A 21,630-nucleotide genomic window follows, 5' to 3' on the forward strand; every position below is an offset into this window, starting at 1 on the left:
AGCAGTACATAGCAAATATTTTAAGATGTCTTTATACTGACAGCGTGATCTTCCCTACGTTCATGTATTTCAACACCCTTTAGATTTACAGGCTTTTTGAGAGTCAACCCTTGACATTTTTTGCAGTGTAGCTCTTGCCAGACTTTGCCAAAAGTGGTGTCAGCCAGGTTCCTTGAGAGATTTATTTTAGCTTTTTTTCTCTTTAAGGATACCACCCAAAAGAACAGAGCGATTCCACTTTAGCTCCCATACATGGCAGTTTTAATTACAGGCCTCACTGTAGGCTGTAGTAAGTTAAAGAACTAATTTCAGTCATTTCTAAATGGAAAAATCTTCCCACATTGTTTCTTTGAGCAAAATCCTCAACATATGTGGATTTGTGGTTACAAATGCACCTATTTGACGGGGTCTTGAAGAAAAAGTGAAACTCACAGAAAAACATTTTGCACCACCCTGAATGATGGTGATTGCGTGATTGCATTATTTCATTCTCTGTAACACTGTTTCTGGCCACGTTTTTGGCACCTTCAGAAAAGCTCAGCAGTGACAGGTGATCAGACTGGAACAATAAAAAAAAAAAAAAGTTCAGTGTTTCTCTCTGTATCTCATACAGACCAGGTGTAATCTGGTTATAGCTGACCCTCTGATGCTTAATATGGGTGGTGGTGAGAGATAAATTAACACATAGGCAACAGGAGTTCACGCCTCTCAGGCTAGGTGACGCTTGTAACGCTTTTGTCTCAAGTATTGTAGTCTGTGCTCATACAAGGATATAACATGTAGTAACTAGAACACTTGTAAATAGTTGACCTACTTTGTATGCACGCTTATTTTGGATGTCAAGTTTTTCTTTTTGTTCTGAGACACACAGCTAAATCTTTTTTACAACATTGTAGGAGTAAGTATCAGATTTTATTTTATTTTAATTCTTTATATGTTTCTCTTACTCCCTATTTAACCGAAACCTGCCCCCTCAGAGACATTAGAAAATAAAGGAAAACTTGTACAAACTGAAAATTTAGATAGTCCCATTAAAAAAATATTGAAGTTTTTGAGTTTGTAACTCTTGTTTTTCTCTTTTTCGTGTCTGACCTCAGTGTCGAAGCAGCAAGATGGAGGCATGTACAAGACACCGGCGTATCCTGGGTATCCATTCCTGATGCTGCCTGACCCCTACCTCCCCAACAGCTCAGTTTCTCCATCTGTAAGTCGACTTCTGTTTGATTTTTTGATTTTTGATTTTTTGCTGGCTGCAGTGCACTGGTCACTGTTTTATCTCCAAATGGTTTCTTGTGTTAGTAGCTGTGGGCAGTCTGTGGTCCTTATCTGCTCTTGTGGATGTCCTACTTTAGACTGCAGTGCAGGTTTGTGCACTTCAGCTACTATTTGTATTCTCTGGTATCAAACACCGAACACATGGTTTTTTTTGTGCTTCAAGAAGGAAACAAGCTTCATTTGATGAACTTTTTTAATAATATTCAGTGTTGGCGGTGATGCTCTTGCCATAGTAGCTCACCACTGCTGAGGAAATAAGAAAGGCACATACATTCAGGGATGAAAATATCTTGAGCCAGAGTGTCCGTATAGTAGTAGTTTTTTATTTTTGCCTGAAGCAAATACCAGAATTCAGTAGTAAGAGAGATGGTGTGGACATGACGGGCGATAAAGTGGCTGTGATTTTTTTTCTGGTCTGTCTAGATAAAGGCATGAACATTTCCTCTGGGTATTTCTGCTTTTTCCTCATAATTTTTTTGTTCATATGATGTTGCAAATTTCTAAACTCACATCAGCTAAAAAATCAGCAAGATCCTCCTTATTAGATGCAATTGGCGTACAGTGGTCTCAACTATGGTCCCTCTAAGACTTAATTTCTCACAAAAATACCATTTGTACCCTTTTATACAAACAGTCTAATGATTCTTTTGTTGCTAATTAAGATTTGAGAGATAAGAGTGTTTTGAAATAGCAGTAGATTAATCTCAGTTACCTGTCTGCAAACAGGTACTATATGAATTTTTAAATATTGATAATAGTTAAGCTTTTTTTTTTTTTTTTTTTTTTTTTTTTTTTTTGCAATTGATATACCTCTGTCAATTTAGCCCAAGAAACACCTCCCTCACCTCTTCGCACCGCAAAGCAGAAACAATCAATTTATATATCTGTACAGTAAATCAACCTGCCGGTAGGTTAACACAGTGAAGGTTAATTTAGTTTCCAAAGAGGCTCCGTCAGTGTGAGATCACAGTCTCACTGCAAATCAGTCACAAACTTTACATATGTTCTAATTTGGCTTTGAACTGTGCTGTTTCCCCTCTAACTGCCTTATAAAATGAAGCGGTCTTAAAAACAGAGCGAAATGAAATCAAAGTGCCGCAGCCTCACGAGGGAAAAGCAGAAAAAGAGCTTGTTTTTGTTTACGCCTTTGCTGAAGTTGGAATATGATTGATGTCGTCATCATGAACCGTTTCACATGACGTGTTCCATCTGTTTGTACCCGGGTGAATGACAAGAGGTTTGTTGCTGCCTTAATAGCTGTTCTACGTGTTAAACCGCTAAAAGAAACATCAGAAAGACTCGTGGAAGGATTTCAAGTATGCAGTATCACTCATCCAGCCAGACAGCCCTAAAAAATTAATCATAAAATCCCTTCAAGTCACCCATAAGAACCAATATCCATGGATAGGCTGACTAATTGCACCAAACATGAGCGGTTGTGCCTAATTCATTTTTCACGTGCTGTGTAATCCTGTTGCCTGAATTAACCCCCTGCTCTAGTCGACAAGACGTTGCTAAACAGCAGAGACACCTGTTTGTGAGATCACATTTACTGTAGGCTGGTCTAATACGAGGCACAGTGAATGAGGAATCGGCTTTATGGCCAGAAAATGTGATTTTTTTTTTTTTTTTTTTTAATTAGTTACTAAATTTTTTCTAATGACACCTTGAAGTTTCTGAGCCATGTCTGCACCACTGTCTTCCTCAATGTCTGACCCAGCTGTTAGTCATGGGACGTTTTGAATGGGTCATTGAAGGGTCAAAAAAAAGAAGCTGATTGTTGTTACACTCTCCCAAATAAAATCATTCCCCTAAAAATAGCTCAAGCTCCACGGAATTTAAAAAAAAATAATTTTTGAGCTCTTGTCTTTTTCTGTGAATCCATTTCTCCACCAGAGGTTTGACTGGTTTATAAAGTAAAATAAAATGATATGAAATACAGCTTTCAAGTAAACAGAGGGAACCCTCTCTATGTCGATTCTCGATTGGACTATAAAATACTTTTACACTTGAATAATATATATGTTCTTCGTCTAGTTTAACTTTAAACCAGAAGCTTTGATCTTATGGAAAAAAATTGTCTTTTAAAGATGTTTTTAATTTCTATTGGAAAGAAAATCTGACAGAAAGCTAGCACTACTTGTTCGGGCCTCAGTTTTACACCTAAAAGCATGAACGATACACACACAGACAACAATTACGTTAGCGTCGTCCTTAAGTCTGTTACTCATAAACCTACACTGAGATAATTGAATGAACTACTAGTACGAGCGAGTGTACTCGTATTTCCTTAAACATCTTTATACTTGTCGTTGCATAACACAGTACATCCGGCATCGCGTTAGACAAACACGGTGAGCAAGTGTGATGGTATTTGTCGTTCATCAATGTGTCTCCACCTCTTTTATCTCTGTCTCACAATCTTCTCTTCTCTTCTTCTTTCTCTTCTCTTCTCTTCTCTTCTCTTCTCTTCTCTTCTCTTCTCTTCTCTTCTCTTCTCTTCTTTCTCTTCTCTTCCTCCAACCCTGGAGTGCCAACGCAAAGCCTCTCAGAGATTGTGTTTGTTGAGGGTGGGATGGGGGCTGGTGGTGGGTGGGGGGGTTAGTGGTGGCAAGATAAAGAGCACTTTCTTTCCCTGTGTGTCTTCGAGACTCCACACAATGCTCACTTGTTGCTGCTTCCCTTGTAATTAGCCCGCTGGTTGTGAAGCGGTAGCGACGTATCAGGCCCCGTCTACCTGCCACTTGAAAGGCCCGAGAATAGTGGTTAAGAAGTTTTGGGGATGGGTGGGGGGTGATTATGGATGGAAGAGATGGATCAGAAACTATAGGTCTGGGAGGCTGACAGAAAAAAAAGGGCGGTTTGGTGTTTTTCTAGTGTTGTGGTGTTAATATGGGACACGGCGACGCATGTTACATCTCGTGTCTGGCTGCTGTCCTTCAGTCTTGGCATAGTGACTTTGAAAGTTTCACAATTTGCAAGTAGTTTCTTATCACAGTGTTGGCATTTCTAGGAAGAAACCCTTTTATTATATTTTTTGAGTAATCATTTAGTTTCTAAATGTATATATGAATATTTAATATAAACATTATGTAAAAAGCAGCAAATACTCACATTCAAGGAGATGGAAGCATAGTTATAAGAATTGTTGATGATTTTTGCCCAGTTGATTTATTGACTAATTGTTTCGCTTTGATTATTTTATAGGGCCTTTCCAGTGATAAGAATGTAGACACTAAATCATCCATCTGTCTCTGGCTGTCTCTGTCTTTGCTCCTGTGCCCCATGTTGATATCTCATCAATGAGTTGATGAGTTGTCCCGAAAGTTGATGCATTTAACTTAAATTAAATTAAATATTGATTCAATTTGGCCAATCTATTCATAATCAGTCAGTAAATCGCTTAATCGATCAAGTGTAAATTAATCGGCAACCACTGAGATAATGGATCATTTGTTAAGGTGATTTGTAACATTCTCTGGTTTCAATGTGAAGATCTTTTGGTTTTAGAGCGTTACTCAGACAAAACATGACATTTGAAGATATTTCCTTTGGCTCTGGGAAATTGTTAGGGATGATTTTCTGATTTTTTAAGTATGCTAAACAATTATTCCTGAAAATAATGTGTGATTAATTCTCTTATTGTGTTATTATCTGCTGTTTTTGCATCCAGTTTGTTGAGAGGCAGTGATGGTAATCTTACATACATCTGTGGAAGAATGAATATTCTCAGAATTTACCAGCTAAGTTGACAAACAACAGTTTCTCAAAACCTTTGCATGTTCCCATAAACTGCTGCAAACTGTTGAACTCATTGTGAGAGCATCAGCTGAATGACTGTAAGGCAGATATTAATTGTAATATTTGCCTGTGTGTGTGTTTCTTTCCCCCTTCCTTGGGTTAACCATGTGGGTTTATCTTCCATCATAAGAGTATTTTTTTATGTGTGGTTATTTATGACATTTAAATACTGGCCTCCCTCAAAGGAGGTTTGAATGACAATCTGTCTGAAGATGCACAACCACGACCATCAGGGGTCAGATTGCATTTCATAGAACATAGAACAGGAGCAAAAAAACAAAAAACAAAAAAAAAAAACAAGAAATCCCAAGAGCTGCTGTTGTTCTAAAAAGATTAACATGGTATTTTCCATGTTCAACCGAAAAAGATTTTCTGAAGTGGACAAAAGGATGGATAAATTACACCCCTTGTTTTTCTGGTGGTTTTGTTAACATCGCATGTTCTCGCACTTCTCTGTTGAGAAGTCATTTTTACAAAGCGGCTGTACACTGGAAAGGCTCCTTCTCCCATTCAGCGATAATACTCGTATTACAGCATTTCATGGGGCATTTCACTGTTGTTATATTAATGGAGATATCAGCCGTCCTCTCAGAGGAAGTGGCCAAAGAAGGAGATTTGTGGGATTCAGAGATAAGACTAAACTCCCTCAACTTGTTGTCTTTGGATAAAGCTTTATCCGGAGTGTGTAAGGCAGTGCATATTGTGTTTGTGTGTGCGCATGGTTGCTGTTTAAGTTCATTACACTAAGTAATTTGTATGTATCTAAGGTTTTGGCATGCTTTGTGTGTGTGTGTGTGTGTGTGTGTGTGCGTGTGTGTGTGTGTGCCTTCATCTGCATGTTTTCTCCTCAAGTTTGTTGCCTTAAGCTTGTGTTTGTATCCAGGGTTCATGGTGTGTTTTGTGTGCTAATGTTTTGTGTGTGTGTGTGCATGCATGCGTGCGTGTGTGTGTGTGTGTGTGTGTGTGTGTAGCCAGACTGTGTGGATGCTGCATGTGTGTCAGACCTTCACTGGCTGTGCGTATAATGCTGTGGATTACCAGAAGACAGTGTTTTTGAAGGGATCATCAGTCTTTGTCGTCTCAAGGAGTCAAACCCCAGCAGAGGGGAGATTGTCAATAAAAATAACAGAGTGTTTTTCTCTCTTCAGCATCCACCTATCTTTCTCCCAACTCCCTTTGCTGTTTGCACGTATCCACCTCTTTTTTTTTTTTTTTTTTTCATCTGTGCTGTTTTCATCATCCTAGTTGGATCTAAGCATCGATTTCCTCCAGTTCAGCTTTCTTTCTTCATTTTTTTTACTCTTACAAAGCTCCAGAATCCACATTAATCTTGAGTTACAGGGAAGCATAATAGGCATAGGAACATCACATTCAACCTGAAGGACCTGGCTGTTGGAAAGCAACCACCCTGCTGAAATGTTTTTAAGCAACTTGCTGAATCTTTACCAGCTCAGGGAGTGCTGCAGTGTTGCTGATGTGTTACATTATCATCGTGTTAGTAGCTGCTGATTATGGTTTGTGAAAGAGTTTTCATAGAAAGTGGACAGAGAATGAATAGACAGAAGGGCTTGGGAAGGAGAGAAGAAGAACAGTGTGAGAGTGAGTGACAGTGTTTCTATGTTGTGGTCTGGTTGCATTCATTTCAGCTTGCTATTAACCTTATGACAATACCTTTTTAAATAAAGGTCTTTGCTCATAAACAGATAACAGTCTAACAGTAGTGTTTCCCCTAAAAGTTCTGATATTAGTGTATTAGTATTAGTTATTTATAGGGATGGAGGAGAAACAAATGGTTTTGGTTATTAATAGACCAAACTTCATGCAACAGTTCACCTGCAGTCTAATATTTCAGAACCTCTTGCTACGGAGCACTGTTAACTGAACAATGAACAATAGTTATCCTTTAGCTTCCATAACTCAAGCTCCACTCCCCGCAGCTGATTCACAATAAAAGCTTGATTAATGTTAATTCTAGTTATTGTTATTCCTGCTTTGCTGCAGTGGACTTGAGCTCTGATAAAACAAATGATGGCAAATCAGAAAACAGAAAGACTCCTCTGTGTGAGATCAAAGTAAGAGCAGGAGCAAAGTAGTAGAAGAAGTCATGTTGCCTGATTCTTGTCAGAGATTGGTGGGTGTTTGGTCAAAGATTTGTGGTTATTAGTAATGTATACCCATATGAGTTTGTTGTGTCTACTGTCTCCTTTCGTTCAGTTTGAAAACACCATTTTGGATTGACGTTTGCATTTTAGAGCAGCCTAACTTGTTTAAATCAAAGCGGATTTTTCCATCTGAAAGCCTAAAAACAAAAAAAAAAAAACACAATTAAACTTCTTAATGTAAGAAGGAATGATGAAGCTCCCCGTGGAGACCTTTTCGGCAGGTTATTGTCTGAAAATTGAGAGGCTGTTAAATGACTGATATTCTGCTGCATGCAGTTTTATTCATTGTCAGAGAGGCTGTGAAACTCCCTGTGATGTGGTCATGAGAAGACGTCAACAAGCTCAGAAGACAATACACGGCTCTACAACACTTTCCCGCTCACTGTACCTGGACATTGACTGTAAAAGGCTTACTGTTTTTTTGGGAAAACAGTAAAATGTTTGTTTACAATGCTTTTTGACAACATGTAAACTTAGTCACTGGAATTTACAAGTCAGCATATAGCAGCGCTGTGTAGAAAGGGCAGCATTGTTGTATCATTTGGGGGAAATTCCTGCTCATTTGACATCTCATTTCACAGACTAATATTGAAAATTGACAGGAAGGCTGCTAAGAGACAGTTTACATGTTTGGGAAAGGTAGGGGTAAGACGTCGTCATTGCCAAGACTCAATCTCAACTATCTCAGCTGTCAAAGTGTCCCTTCATGGTTTTTAAGCAAACCAAACCAGTGTTGTTAGAATTTCCAAATCATACAAGGAAATGGCAGTTTAACTGTGTTTTCCCACTTCAACTGACGGCTCGTTTGCATTTTCATTTTTTATTATGTTGGTGGAAGTTAAAGACTCGTGTTCTTAGCACATAAACTTTTTCATACGCCTCCGCCTCTTCCTTGCCTCCATTCAGAAATCAGTTGCTGTTGCTAACAAGCTCCCCTCCCCATCCCCTTTTCCGCCTCCTTGTATCTTTCAAATAATACCAGGTCGATCCTCCAAGATCAAGGGAAGGGTATGTGTGTGTGCAAGTCTCTAGGATCTTGCCACTTCCTTGTTTCCCATTGTACTGTGGTGTTGACAGGGGGGTTATTCAGCCAGCCCCTAGTCCCTTGGTAAACAATGGCAGCAACACAGGCTGAGGCCTCCCTAATCCCCCCTTCACACAGACCCAGGGGCTAGGATGAGCAGCACTGGGGCCTCCCTGCCTCTGACTGGCTACGATAAGGACCCTGCCGCTTGGATTTAAGAGGCCTAAAAGAAAAGCAGCTTTCACGATAAGGCAGCAAAAGCTGGGGTCGGATGGAAACCTTGCATCTCCAAATGTTGTTTTAAGTACTGTTTTTTAAAAAAAAACAAAAAAAAACATATATATATATATATATATATATATATACACATCAAGACAAGTTTAAAGTAACATCTATGTTACTTCACATACATATTGTTCAAGTAAAAGACATGTGTAAAAAATCTACCAGTGTTGGAGTTTCTAGTGTGTAAGAGAGCTATGGGACGGTGGAACTGGCAGAGTCTTAACTGGCCATTGTGGTGATGTATGTAAATGCGAGATTATGATTGTTTAGAGTCTCAGATTATTGAGTGAAATGAGGTTGACGATAGGGCAGCAAATCTCCATTGTTGCTCTTTGGCAAACATGCAAAAATCCTTGTTCTTCTTTCCTCATTCACATCAAATTAATAAGCATTTGAACCTTGAAAATGCCTTGCAGAAGAATGAAAAAACATAGGTTTGCACACGGTTGATGCTCTAACATCATCCTTGACAGTACTTAAAAGTTAGTAAATCAGAGAGAAATAAGATGTATTTATGCTTTGAAAAAGCAGTGTTCAGTGGTTTCCTGACTTGATGAGATCAGGAGAAGGGCTGCAACTGAAGATAATTCTAATTGTCAATTTATCAAAATTTTAGCCCATTAACTTGTTTTGATCAACTAATTGGTTAATGGATAAATTGCTTCAGTGCTAATCTGGAGGGAAAAGCCAATGAAGCCTCTGATGTCTACGTTTAACCAGCATCATGTGTCAATGAAAGACATGAAATACCAAGGAAAAGTCATTATATCTCTTGTAGCGAAATCCCAAACCAGTGCTTTCTCTTGGATCGCAGATATACATTTAATTACTAAATATTTGTGTGAGTGTGTGGACTTGTGTGTCGGTGGTTGGCATGTTCAATCGGTCTTAGGGAGATCAGTGCCCCTGCTGCTTCGGAGAGGGACAGGAAATATGAGCAAAAGATCAAAATAAATTTGGATCTAGACAGATAAATAGACCATAAAGAGAGAGTTTAAAGACGGAGGGCTGGAGAGGTAAAGAGAGCATTATAGAGGGAGGGGAAAGGGAGGGGAGGGAGATTAAAATACAAATGACCATAAGAGCTTTCTCATCGCCCTGCCGACTTTGAAGTTGCGGGCTGTGAAGACACCTAAAGAGAAACTGTTCGGAAGACTATTTCAAGAGCGGAAATGTTTAAAAGAATATCAGAAGAGGAAAAAACCCCCTTGGATGGCCCCGAGGTGTTTACACCTGTAATTATTCATCCACTTATTTCTTTCTCCCGCATAGGGAAGGTAGGACGGGGGAAATGGTAGAGCAGTAAAAGACAGGTGTTGGCAAAGGAAGTGTGGGTTTGTTTGATTGATATTATTAACTGTTTTTCTCTTTTTATACATTCAAACATGTCAACACAGACGAAATGTGATATGTTGACTGTTTTTGTTCACACAGACCATCTCTGAGCGGAACATCAAATTGATTTTGATACCTTGCTGCAGTTGGTATGGGAATAACTAAGAACAAGAAGCGGAGACGGTTGGTAACCTCATGTGGTGGTTGCTAGTGCTTATGTTTCTCTAAAGTAAGACCACATTTCCCATAATTCCTCCCCCGCTTCCTGTCACCAAGACGATGCTAGAGGTCAAACGTGTTGAAGGATGGGTTTTTTTTCCCATCTACCTTTCACTTTTGCCGCCATCAGCCACTGAAACAAAAAGTGAGAGTTTCAGCTTCATTTTAGTGGCCATCTTCAATTCTCATGCTGTAAAGTGATCTCCAGCTCTGTTGTGAAGCAACATATCAGACTAACTCTGACCCGGTGGTATGGAGCATGCAGTCCAGGCGAGATTCAGTTAGTTACTTAATCGTTAAAGGCATTTATGTATCACATTCTCAGACTCCAGATTGTTAAATGTGAGGATTTTCCACTTTACTGCACATCGGGAGATGACTGAAAAAATAAAAACATGTTTTGAGATTGATCCAGGGAGTCTGACAGGGTTTTTTTTTTTTTATGTGTTCACTTTCTTGTGGCCTCTCTCTTGATACTGTAAGGTGTATAGACAAGTCATTCCCTGCTGAGATTTCGAAGGAGGGTGTAGAGAGGTCAAATGACGAGTTTAGAGTTGCGCCTGAGTCACCTTTGTTTGTCACAAGTCCACTCATCGTTTAAAACCGTGTGAGAAGAGTAGTGAAAGAGAGAGTAACAGGTTTAACTGTTGCTTCTTTTTCACTGCGATGGAATCCTACAACTCCCAGCACTTCCAGTTAATTTGAGCTGTGGTGGTCACATTTAAGATGGACAGCCTTTGTTTATTTAAAATTTAATAAGAAGAAGTGAGAGAGAGGAACTTATTGTTTGGGCCCCAGTATTTGTCTGGGAGGTCTTCAGGAGGTGTTCATGTGCGTGTGTGTGCGCGTGTGTGTGTGTGTGTGTGTGTGTGTGTGTGTGTGTGTGTGTGTGTGTGTGTGTGTGTGTGTGTGTGTGTGTGTGTGCGCGCGCGCGCATGTGTGACTTGCGGGATGATACACTAAGGTGAGTCATTGGCCGATAGAGCGAAACCATGCAGTTTCCCCTGTGTTGTTGTTTACAGAGTGAGCTGTCCAGGCCTCCCAGATGTGTGTTCTCAGCTTACAGTTAATCAGTGACAGCATTGTCGCTCCTCCACACCGGTGGATATCAAAGTAGTCACATATACCTACTCATTCATGCTGCACACCTAGTTTGTTTGAAGGTTGTCGGATCATTTAATAAAAATATGAAACCCACAACAAAGTCTGCACAATTTAAAGCACTAGTAAATCACTCTGAGACCTTCAGGTTGTGGATTGGAACTCCTTCCGAATATATGAAGCTTAAAAAATGTGGTTAGGCTTTAGAAAAGACAACAGTGATGCAGAGACTTGTAATTAATGAGCTCAAGTTTTTTTTCAAAATGTGATAAAGCATTTCCTGCAGCATCCTATTAGTCCTCAATATTCCTGATATCCTCAGCCATAGTTATCAGAAACAGCTTTGTTTAGCCGGTCACTTTAATTAGACCTGTAAACACAGACCCATGTCACAAAGTTTGTGGGTTAGTGGGCCACTCTCACAACCTGCAAACATGTTGAAACCCTCCTCCCTCCCATGTCCCGGGTCAGTGAGGACTTTCAATGTACACAAATAAATCTCTGCCTTTTAGCCTGCGTGTATCTTGTGACATTTGAAGTGGAAATACTGGCTTTTGTTATTATTAAGTGTGTGCATGTATTCAAATAAACAATTAAAATGCCTCAGGGAACATTTAGCTGTAATTACACAAAGGCTTTTTTAATTTGTCTACCTGCAAATGAAAGAATAGACATTCAGATCAAACAGTTGTAATCCATGCATTGATAAATCTGTGATAAGCACGTGTCTGCATCCGCTTTTACTAAATCCATGCATCTACCTTTTCTTTATTACTCACAGTATGTTAATTTTGCATAAATAAACTACAGTGTTTATATCTATTTAATCCAATTCGGAAGCTGTATTACTGTCATTAGGAACCTGCAGCATCCAGTTTTGCCATTTCAAGGGCATTTATTTCCAGCTTGAATTGTCCAAAGTGTTCATAAGAGAATATACACATTGAATATAAATTTCCTGACAGGTTTGCAGCTGTTTTGTGACAAATCAAATGATGGTGATTATACTCTGTGGGTTTCTGTGAGAATGAGAGGTTTTTTTTAAGAAATCACATGACCTGTGGGAATTAAAGTCTTGTTTCATTTCCTTTTTGCTACTGTCAATAATCAGCGTGTTAAACAGTCACTACCTCTCTAGATTAGTAGAGGTTGACACTCCACATATTGCAATGCGCTCACACACACATAATTACCCAGTACTTTCCAAAAAAGAATGAAACCAAATGAAATTAGATTCTGTCAAAGAACTCACAAGAATAAATCTTAGGTGCATTCACTTAACCAGGAATTTGCCTTCATGAGCTGTATGTCAGATCATTTAAACCAATGTGACATGAAGACGTGGAATGAAATGATTGTGCAAAGCCCAATCTCTAAAAAGACCCTGCTCAAGATCAACACGGAAACTTAAGCTTAGCTTCATCTTGGGGCCACATCTCGCATCTTGCACATCCAGCAAACGCACATGACTTTCAAAGCAGAACTGAAGAAAGTTAAGAAGTTAAACCTTTGACACAACAGAGACGCTAAAATATCCACCAAAAAATTATTTCTGAAATGAAATTTAGGGGGTCAGTCATTTACCTCCACTCATGTTGATTTTGACATTATATAAGCTTGCAGTCTCAGCCACACATGGTGTGTTTGCCTTTGTGCCAGGGCTTTTACTGTTTGCAAACAGAGTCAGTGTGACGCCCTTATGTTATCATAGATGACAATTTGCCATGTGATCGGCCTCTTTCATCTATCCATGTAAGGAAGTTTACAACCTGTTTACTCTCTCCTACTGAGAGAGACTCAGTGTGTGTGTGTGTGTGTGTGTGTGTGTGTGTGTGTGTGTGTGTGTGTTTCTAGAGGGATTGTAACTCACTTCACATCTCATTTTGATTGTGGATCTGGAATAGGGTGTAGTATAATACTATAGTAGATACAGTGCTTTGATTATTTTAGGTGCATGTCAGCGTGTGTTGTTCAGCTTTTCTTGGTCTTGATTGTTATTTATTAGTGCACCAACAGTACATTTCAAGATGAGACTTGGTGATACATTTCTACTCATCTACTGTAACTGACTTTCTGTCCTCTTTGTGCTGCTTTTAATCTGGGAATTCAAATGTATTCTACTCCTGCTTGAATTGGGAGTCCCTTTGTGCAAGTACTGTTCAAGTACAACAGTAGAAACTGTACAAATACGAATAAAGAGCCTGTGATCCCTATGAATAATAACTTTTTCTATAAAGGAGCCATGAGAGTGTTTTGTTTATGCAGTAAATAATGACTGATTCATTGTTTTGTGCTTAAAATGTCATGAAATATTTAAAAGATGCCCTTCACAGTTTCCCCAAAGCCCAAGCTGACAGGTTCAAATTGCTTGTTTTGTCTGAGCAACGGTCCAAAACTCAAAGATATATTTTTTTAAATCTTAGACTATTTGAATACCGGAAAATGCTCACATTTAATATTTAACTGATAGATACTGTAGTGGTATTGATCTTTTTATCTAATTGTCTACCAGAAGGTGAATAAGCCTATTTCCCCAAAAGCTCAAACTATTCCTTTCTTCCATACAAACATATAAAAACAATGCCAACACAAAATACTGAATAACTTCATTACATGAATCAATGTTTAGATTAATCTTTCAGTTTAATGTGCTCTCAGGTCGTATCATCCAGCCCTACAGTGAATGTACCTCTGGTATAGATCTTGTTGGTTGACTCTTAACTGTCTTATCTGACAGCCTTGTTAGTTACATATAGTTTACCTGACCTGTGACTCAAGGATAAACTACAAGATAATTTGGTAAATCATCATGTGGTTCTCAGTGTGAATAAGTGTCCACATTTAGTGTCTTGATATTACTAATTCATAGTGTACTGAAATGATCTTCTTACCCCACTCGTCCCACCCTCCAAACCTCAGCCTCCTTGCCCGGCCTTTATCATCATTTTAATATGCACTTTATTAAAATAGTGTTCATAAAAATAGTAGACTAAATGAAACTCAAACCCCATCCTCCTCCTCCACCCCTCTCCACCCCGTACCCGTGGCTCTGCCCAGACCAGCTGGAGCCTCCACAGCCGCATGAAGCAGCCCAGCACACATGGCTGTCATCTCAAACACACATGCACACACATGCACACACATGCACACACAGAAGCAGAAGTCTAATCCTCCCTCATATGATACTCATCTGCTAAGGGAAGGAGGCAGTCTCTGCCTTTATACACTCTATGTATACTGTGTGTATACACACACACAGTAACATATAAATATACATACAAAAGTCCAACACTACTGAGTTTACACATGTATACTAATATCACACACACATTTACCACACAAAGAAACACATTTATGTACACCCCCATCCTCACACGCACTAGCAGTAGTATTATATAGCTTTACTTCCTTCTCTCTCCATGCACCTTGACACATTAACATATATCATACACACACACAACACAGTTTAACACACAGTGTGCATTGTTTGACAAGGAGACCCTACCAATCGTATTATTATTACTGTTATTGTTTCCCTGGTGAAGTTAATTGATCTTTTTAGATGTAATTGTTTAACTTGTTCACAATTACACCATGCTACATCTACGGTTTAGCTATCAAATTACTTATGAAGCCTTGTCTTAAGAACTCTTAACAAGACATTCAGTTATCTTATCTATGCAGACAGGTGACAGATTTAGTGGAGTGAGTGTAGAAACAACAAATGCAGCTGTTTCCATACAGTAATTTCAAGATTAGACCTAGTGATGCATTTCTACGCATCCGCTAACTGACGATGTCTTCTATTTAAAAGTGTTGAGAGGAAACATACACTGCACGAGGGGGTCACTGAATGGTTTGATGAGTATGAAAATTATCTGAATCATACGCTATGGCCTTCAGTCAGCAGATCTCAACCCAGACCATCAGCTATGGGGGATTTTTGAGTGACTGGTTTGCAGTCTCCATTGCTATCTTCCAAACACCAAATGAGGAAATATCTTTTTGGATCATCCCTCCAGTAAAGTTCAAGCTGATGGTGGAGTGACATCTTCTACCACCCACTTGGAGATTTTACCCTTTTGTGATGTAACTTTTCCAGTTACTTACCAGAATAATAGATAGATAGTTACATTATTCATTATATTGCTGCCCATTACTCAGCACAGCTCAGTCAAAAGTGCCATCAAACACCTCCAGCCCACACGTCAAATACCCTGTATCTAATATGCGTGGAGATAGAAAACAAGACACTACGGTTTAACAGCAGTGTCTACGTGCCTGACTACCTGCTTTCAAAAGAAAATGCCAGGCAGTGAATATGATGATGACGAGCTCTGACGAGAAGACAATTACACTTTCTACAAAATAAGACTTGTTTTCTTACCAGTGTCTGCACTGCTGAGGAAGTGCTCACCATGTCTGCTGGTGTTTCCAGTAACTTTACTCCATGGAAAGACTGTTTCCATGGACTTAACCTCCTCTTGTGGGTTGCTAGTGTATTCTGGATGTTGGATTACTATGAGCTGTAACCTGTGCTGTTCGGCATTATTTGGAAAACTGTGAAAGTCAACTTGTTCAAATGTGCAGTGTCCACATCATTTTTCACACTCAGGAACCACACATTTCACAGTTTTGGTCAGAAGTTTGGTTTGCTTCGGGGTCTGTCCCATCAGAGCCACTCGTGGGCGGGACATCTGTCCTGGTAACCAATCCAGTGCAATTCAATGCGAACATGTATTTTGTAAGGCACAGCAATGAATTTTAAGGTTACCTGAAAATTTCATTTTGAATTCTGCAAAGTATTACGAAAGCTAAAATATGGCTGTATGTTTTTAGAAATGACTGGCACTAACAGAAGGTGTGAGCGGGAACCTCGGTAGAAAAAAACCTCGGTAAAAGGAAATCTTTAAATCGGTCTCTTTATAAAAATTTAGTCTCATGGTTCTTATCATCATATCATGCAATGCTTGCTTGTGATATTATTGATATCATTCTTGTTGTTCCTAAAAATAAAACACAATTTCCCATAAACTCCATATGTATTGTCACTGTACTGTTTCCAGTCACGAGTCCGTCCTCTGAATTTGTTCTTACTACATGGAATCTCTGCCTGCGCAGAGAGAGGACCAGCGCCCTCTTCCTACTTTGTGCTGTAAAGCAGATTTCCACAAGCTGTGGCGATGTCAAGCGTGTCAGTGACCGAGTTAGTAGTTTGACGGAGTTACATTAGCCATGTTAAAATGACCATGTTGTGCCATTCACAGAAGCAGTAAAATGAGCTGAATGTGTATAGCTGCCCAGCGCTAGAGGTGTTTGCACGATATGATTTCTTCAGTCTGTGTAAGCTCATATGTTTTGGCACTGCGTCCATGTGTTAATGTCATTTTTAAGCCAGAAAAGGGAAAGGGAGGAATTCCCTCTTCAACAGGTTTCCTCGAAAGGAGCTCGGTCATGCGTCAAATTGATTTCCTACCTTTGTTTCTCCCTGTTTTGTAAAGTACGGAAAGACACCCATCGCCACGTTTTGTGGTCATGGGAACCTTTTCAGGTCTACAGGGAGAAAACCCTCAGGCTTTCAAGAGACGTAACACTCGTACACAAACACAGGCAGACACGCGATGTGAGCGTATTTTTTTCCCATCGGCCTTCACTCTGTGATGGAGCGAGAAGACAAAGACATTGAGAAAGTGTTGACTGGGCATCTGATAACTGCGTCAGGATTTCAGAGTCAATGGAAAAGAGAAGAGAGTAGTGGCCTTGAGGAAACAAGGAGGGGTGATGTTGTCTCGAAAGAGGAAGGGAGGGGTTAAGGGAGGAGAACAAAAGGAAGTAGAAAGAGGAGTGGAATGTGAAAAGGAAGACAGAAAAAAACAAAAACAAGATGCTTCAGTGACAAATCCAGACATAAAGTAGTTGTCACTCACAGCCAGCACTTAATATGTTTAGTTTCAGGAAGTAATGAAGCTCAAAGCATTTTTAATCAGCATATGCGTGTGTAGGTGTGTGAAGGTGCTGTGGTAAATCGGCTTGTGTGAGCATTTTTCAAGGCCAAACAAAAACTAGAGCAACTGTGATGAACGCTGCACTGTGGTTGGTGTGTGTGTGGGGGGAGTGCGTGTGCGTGATGGTGTAGGTGTTGCACATATTACAGGACATGTATGTGGGAAACACTGTATGCACACAAGGACAGATGAAAGGGAAGAGGTGGGTGGGCAGGAAGTGAAGAACAAAAGAAACACATCATTTGATTTATCAGATGACTACAGATTTGGTTGATCAGAAGCAGGAAAAAGATGTTGGAGAAAGAGGAGAAAGTGGTTGCAAAAGAGTGTGAGTGAAATTGAACGAGGCCGAACGATTGATAGAGCGAGAACAATGAAGGAAGAGAAGATAACTGCAGTAGCGGAAGGGAGTTAGCAGTAAACAATGAGAAGCCGGTAACCGCTTTGTGCACCTGGTAAAGCAAAAACCACAGCCCCAGCTGAAAGAGACTCTGGTACCTTATGAACACCTTTAACCGTTTCACCACTGCACTCAAGGAAAAGGAACACAAATCCAGGGCTAATTCGAATCTCGAAAGTCAGTTTTTACTTTCATCAATAGGAAGTGGATTTGTTTGAAGAAACCAAAGTGGGCAGTGCTGTCACAGTCAAAATGATCGAGACTGAATCATTTTCACTTTGTTTGTTTTTTTATAGATTTTTTTTTTCCCCCCCTTGGCCTGCACTGAGTTACAAGATGCCTCTCTTTCGTAGCTTCTGTTTTCTATTACACAAATATTAAGCTTTTATTAAATATAAGATAGCAAACTGGGTCAACCACAGCTGATGAGGAGGATTTTCCCCTCACCACTGCTGCACAAGAAAGACATTTCATCCTCTTGCCACATTTTAATCATTGAACGACCCGCTTGAAAGTACAACCTTTCAAGCCCAAATTGTATTCCTCTGTAAGAGTCGATTTGGGCTTGAAACACTGTGCTTTTTTTGTTCTTGTGTAATAAAACATGAATTTTAAAGGGACCTTCCAACATCCAGAATCCGCAGTTGCAGTGTTTTAGACTCAGAACCTGGACAAGAAAGATGTGTGTGTTTTGCACACTGAAACCTAGAAATACACCATTGATAATAGTGAACCAAAGTCCTATTGTTGTGTTTTTGTTTGTGTGTGTGTTTTTTTTTTTTTTTACTTATTGTTACTTAAGCAGAGCACCCTATTTATGCAGAGGGAATTCAACCATTCAACCGTTAAAAATCGACTATCTTGACTGATTTTAATTATAATGAAATAAGAATCATATTGATCAATCCCATGTCTTGGTTTCTAGAGAAGTGTATTTCTTACGCTTTAATGTCCCTCAGGGTGACAAGATAACTCTGGGAAAGTACAGTATGAAAAACAGCTTTTTGTAGAATTGAACAGCTGTAATGTCACATATTACTCAACTGCACACTAAACATCATTTGAAGCACCAGTCAAAACCTATGAAATCAGTCAATCAATCTATAAATGAAGACGTGGGCTAGAAAAAGGAAATTAAACCTGTGTGTATCATGTCACTTCGAAGCTGTCAATACATCTCTGTAACGCTGCTGAAAAATTTTCAGTTCAACACTTATTGTATTTGGCCAAATATACTTTGAAAACTTCCATAAAGTAAAAGTTATTGATAGAGAAACAAACAATGAATATGATCATAAATGTATTATTGTTTGTTTAGATCAACCAGGCGCCATCGATAAAATTGTTTTTTTTCTTTCGTTCAGAGGGAATGGTAAAGGATGGGCTTTTTTCTGACAGACAGACATTCAGTCAGACAGACAGACTCCATCGATGACGTTTTTATGGTCCCCTTGCTGACTCTCCCCTCCAGACAGGAGCAGATTTACAGCAGGCGCAGGCACAGTCAGCCCATTGTCAGGACCCCAGAGGACTCATACTCCCCCGCTGCGCCGCAGAGCAACGCGACTATCACTCCTCCTTGACTCTCTTTATGCCTCATAGTCGTTCTGTTGCCCTTCGTCTCTCTCATTCACCTCATCTCTCACTCTAGTGTCTTCTCTGTTTTTCTTTTAAAAGTGCGCCCGGGGTCTTAATACTGCCAATTAAAGGCCGCCTATAACTCTGACACTGTCACAAACAAGCAGCGCAGCATGAGTGCCATCCAGGCTCCAGTTGATCTCTCCGCAGAGTCACATTAATCCCAGGCCAATAGAGGGAATACTGGTTTCAATTAAGCATCCATTAACTGAACATCAAGTCAGTGGTATGCTGTTTTGATTAGAGGAAGCAAGGAAGAAGACTTGACTTCTTTTTTTCTTTTTTTTTTTCCTTTTGTGCATTTCGCCACAGAGAGAGAAAGTCCCCCAAGTGTCCCTGGAGACTCCTCGCTGCCACTTAGTTTTTTTTTTAGAACAGTCTGGTTCCAAGATGACAAATCGTCATTCAAAAACCGTACAATAACTCAGGATTATCAGCATGAAAAACACATAAAATAATCTATAGTGCAATTAGTGATCATTCCAAGTATATTAAGACAAAACTGCACGTACCGGGGAATGGATTCATCTGTTGTTGAAAATGAAAATGGAATATTTTGTGTCAATGTTAAAAACTTCTTAGTTGCTCAAAAACACACAAGATTTTTTTTTTTTTAAGTTTCCATTGCTTGATTTCTGTTCTGGCAGACATAAAATTACAAAAATATATATAGATAACTAAGTGAAACAGATATGAGCATACATACAACTGCAGACATATATATGTGCATGTACAGTATATACAACTGTGGAGAAATATGGAAAGTAGGAAAAACAGGCCGGATGAATGTGACATGCTGTTACATAAAATATAACCTTGATATTACAATCATGACTTTAGTTATTCCTTATGGCAAGAGAAAGATTATTACCAACTGCAGTAGCTGTATTCAAATGTTATTTGAAGCTGAGTGAGATGAGCAACACTTCAATTTTTTTATTTGCTATACAAAAGTGTGCTGAGGGGTCTTCTCCGCCTTCTCTGCTCTGTGTGTGTGTGTGTGTGTGTGTGTGTGTGTGTGTGTGTGTGTGTGTGTGTGTGTGTGTGTGTGTGTGTGTGTGCGTGTGTGCGTGTGTGCGTGTGTGTGTGTGTGTGTGTGCGTGCGTGCAAGTGCATCATTTAGGTGTGTGCCTGTGTTCGTTGTGTACAGTTAGACGAGGTTAAGCCTGTTGTGGTTTACCATGGAAAATAAAGGCCTCGAGTCTTATTGTCACCTGAACAGCAAACACACACACACACATACACAAACACACGTACACTACACACTGCTCCACCCTGCGTGCTGCTTTTGTGTTGCTGGTGGAAAATTTTAAAGGTTCACTTGCTCAACTGCATCTCCTTTTTTTTTTTCTTCCTTTTGCTGCTTTAAATGAGGAGAAGTTACTGTCTGCAGAAGCATGTGACCTACAATGGAAAGTCATTCATAACACTTAAGAGATAAAATACACTTAAAGCAGTACTGATAATTAATTGGAGGCAGTTTTTTAAACCTGTAACAATGTTTGAGGATTTTGTCATGTTTTGCTTCTTGTGGATTCATCAGTTGCTTTTCTGACTCATCAGCCAAGCAACAAATGTGTAGGAAACTCAAGATGCTCCAAATTAGCACATTCATCCCCGGTTGTCATGGAGAGACGTCACATTTAAGGCTGCATTTCCCAGGTGTTAAAGTGTTGCATGAAAGAACAGATAAGCAGTGGAGCAAAGCAGACGTCTTGGAAATTCACAAACCTTGTTGCACGACATCAAATTATCTCATAACATGCTGGCAGTGGATGAGGTGCTTCGTCATGAACCAGTGATGGAAAAAATCACAGAGTTTGATCAGTGAAGTAATGGGATGAAAGCCTGTTCGTGCTTTGCAGTGGCATTTCGTTCAGTAGCTAGAGGCAGGAAAGGAGGGAAGGAGTCCAGGATGGGAGCAGTGATGTCTGGTTTGGCTTCAGTTGAGCTGCTTGGTTTTCTGGTTCCACACCATGTTTCTTTTGGACTAAGATTAAACGAGGTAGGGAGCGAGGGGGAGAGAGATAGGAAGGGACTTTTAGACTAAGAAACAAATAAATACAGATAGTGGGAGAGACGTCGTGAGAGTGAAAAGATGAAATTTAGACAGTTTGTTTTATTGGTGATTTTGTATTCTAAATGGATTAATAATGTCTGTACTGTAGGCTTGCTAGCTTAGTGTTACTTATTGCCAATTGATTCTAAAGAGCAAGTTGCTTCCTGCACCAACAGTGTAGTTTGCTACTAATTTTTAATTAAGAAAACTCCATACATTCAGAGTTATGTCGATATAGGTTGACAAGACAATCTCATCTCAAATTGCATTTAGCCATAGCTGTTCTGGACCTTTCAATTCCATCACATGATCCTCATCTTTCAAAT

General features: G+C 39.6%; 1 protein-coding gene across 7 annotated transcripts in view; it reads left to right on the plus strand.

Annotated features, from left to right (window-relative positions):
- The window catches only part of tcf7 (transcription factor 7), a 71,225-nt gene that overhangs the window by 1,242 nt on the left and 48,353 nt on the right, over nucleotides 1-21,630 (plus strand). For 6 of the 7 annotated variants that reach the window (XM_022762617.1, XM_022762618.1, XM_022762621.1 and 3 more), the window contains exon 3: nucleotides 1,098-1,204. In XM_022762617.1, coding sequence (XP_022618338.1) covers nucleotides 1,098-1,204 — 107 coding nt within the window. Of the gene's footprint in view, nucleotides 1-794; nucleotides 899-1,097; nucleotides 1,205-21,630 lie in introns of those variants that run through there. The other variant, XM_022762624.1, reaches the window with a different exon arrangement.

Source organism: Seriola dumerili, unplaced genomic scaffold (genome assembly GCF_002260705.1).
Source record: "Seriola dumerili isolate Sdu_G_001 unplaced genomic scaffold, Sdu_1.0 BDQW01000449.1, whole genome shotgun sequence".
Classification (NCBI taxonomy): Eukaryota; Metazoa; Chordata; class Actinopteri; order Carangiformes; family Carangidae; genus Seriola; species Seriola dumerili.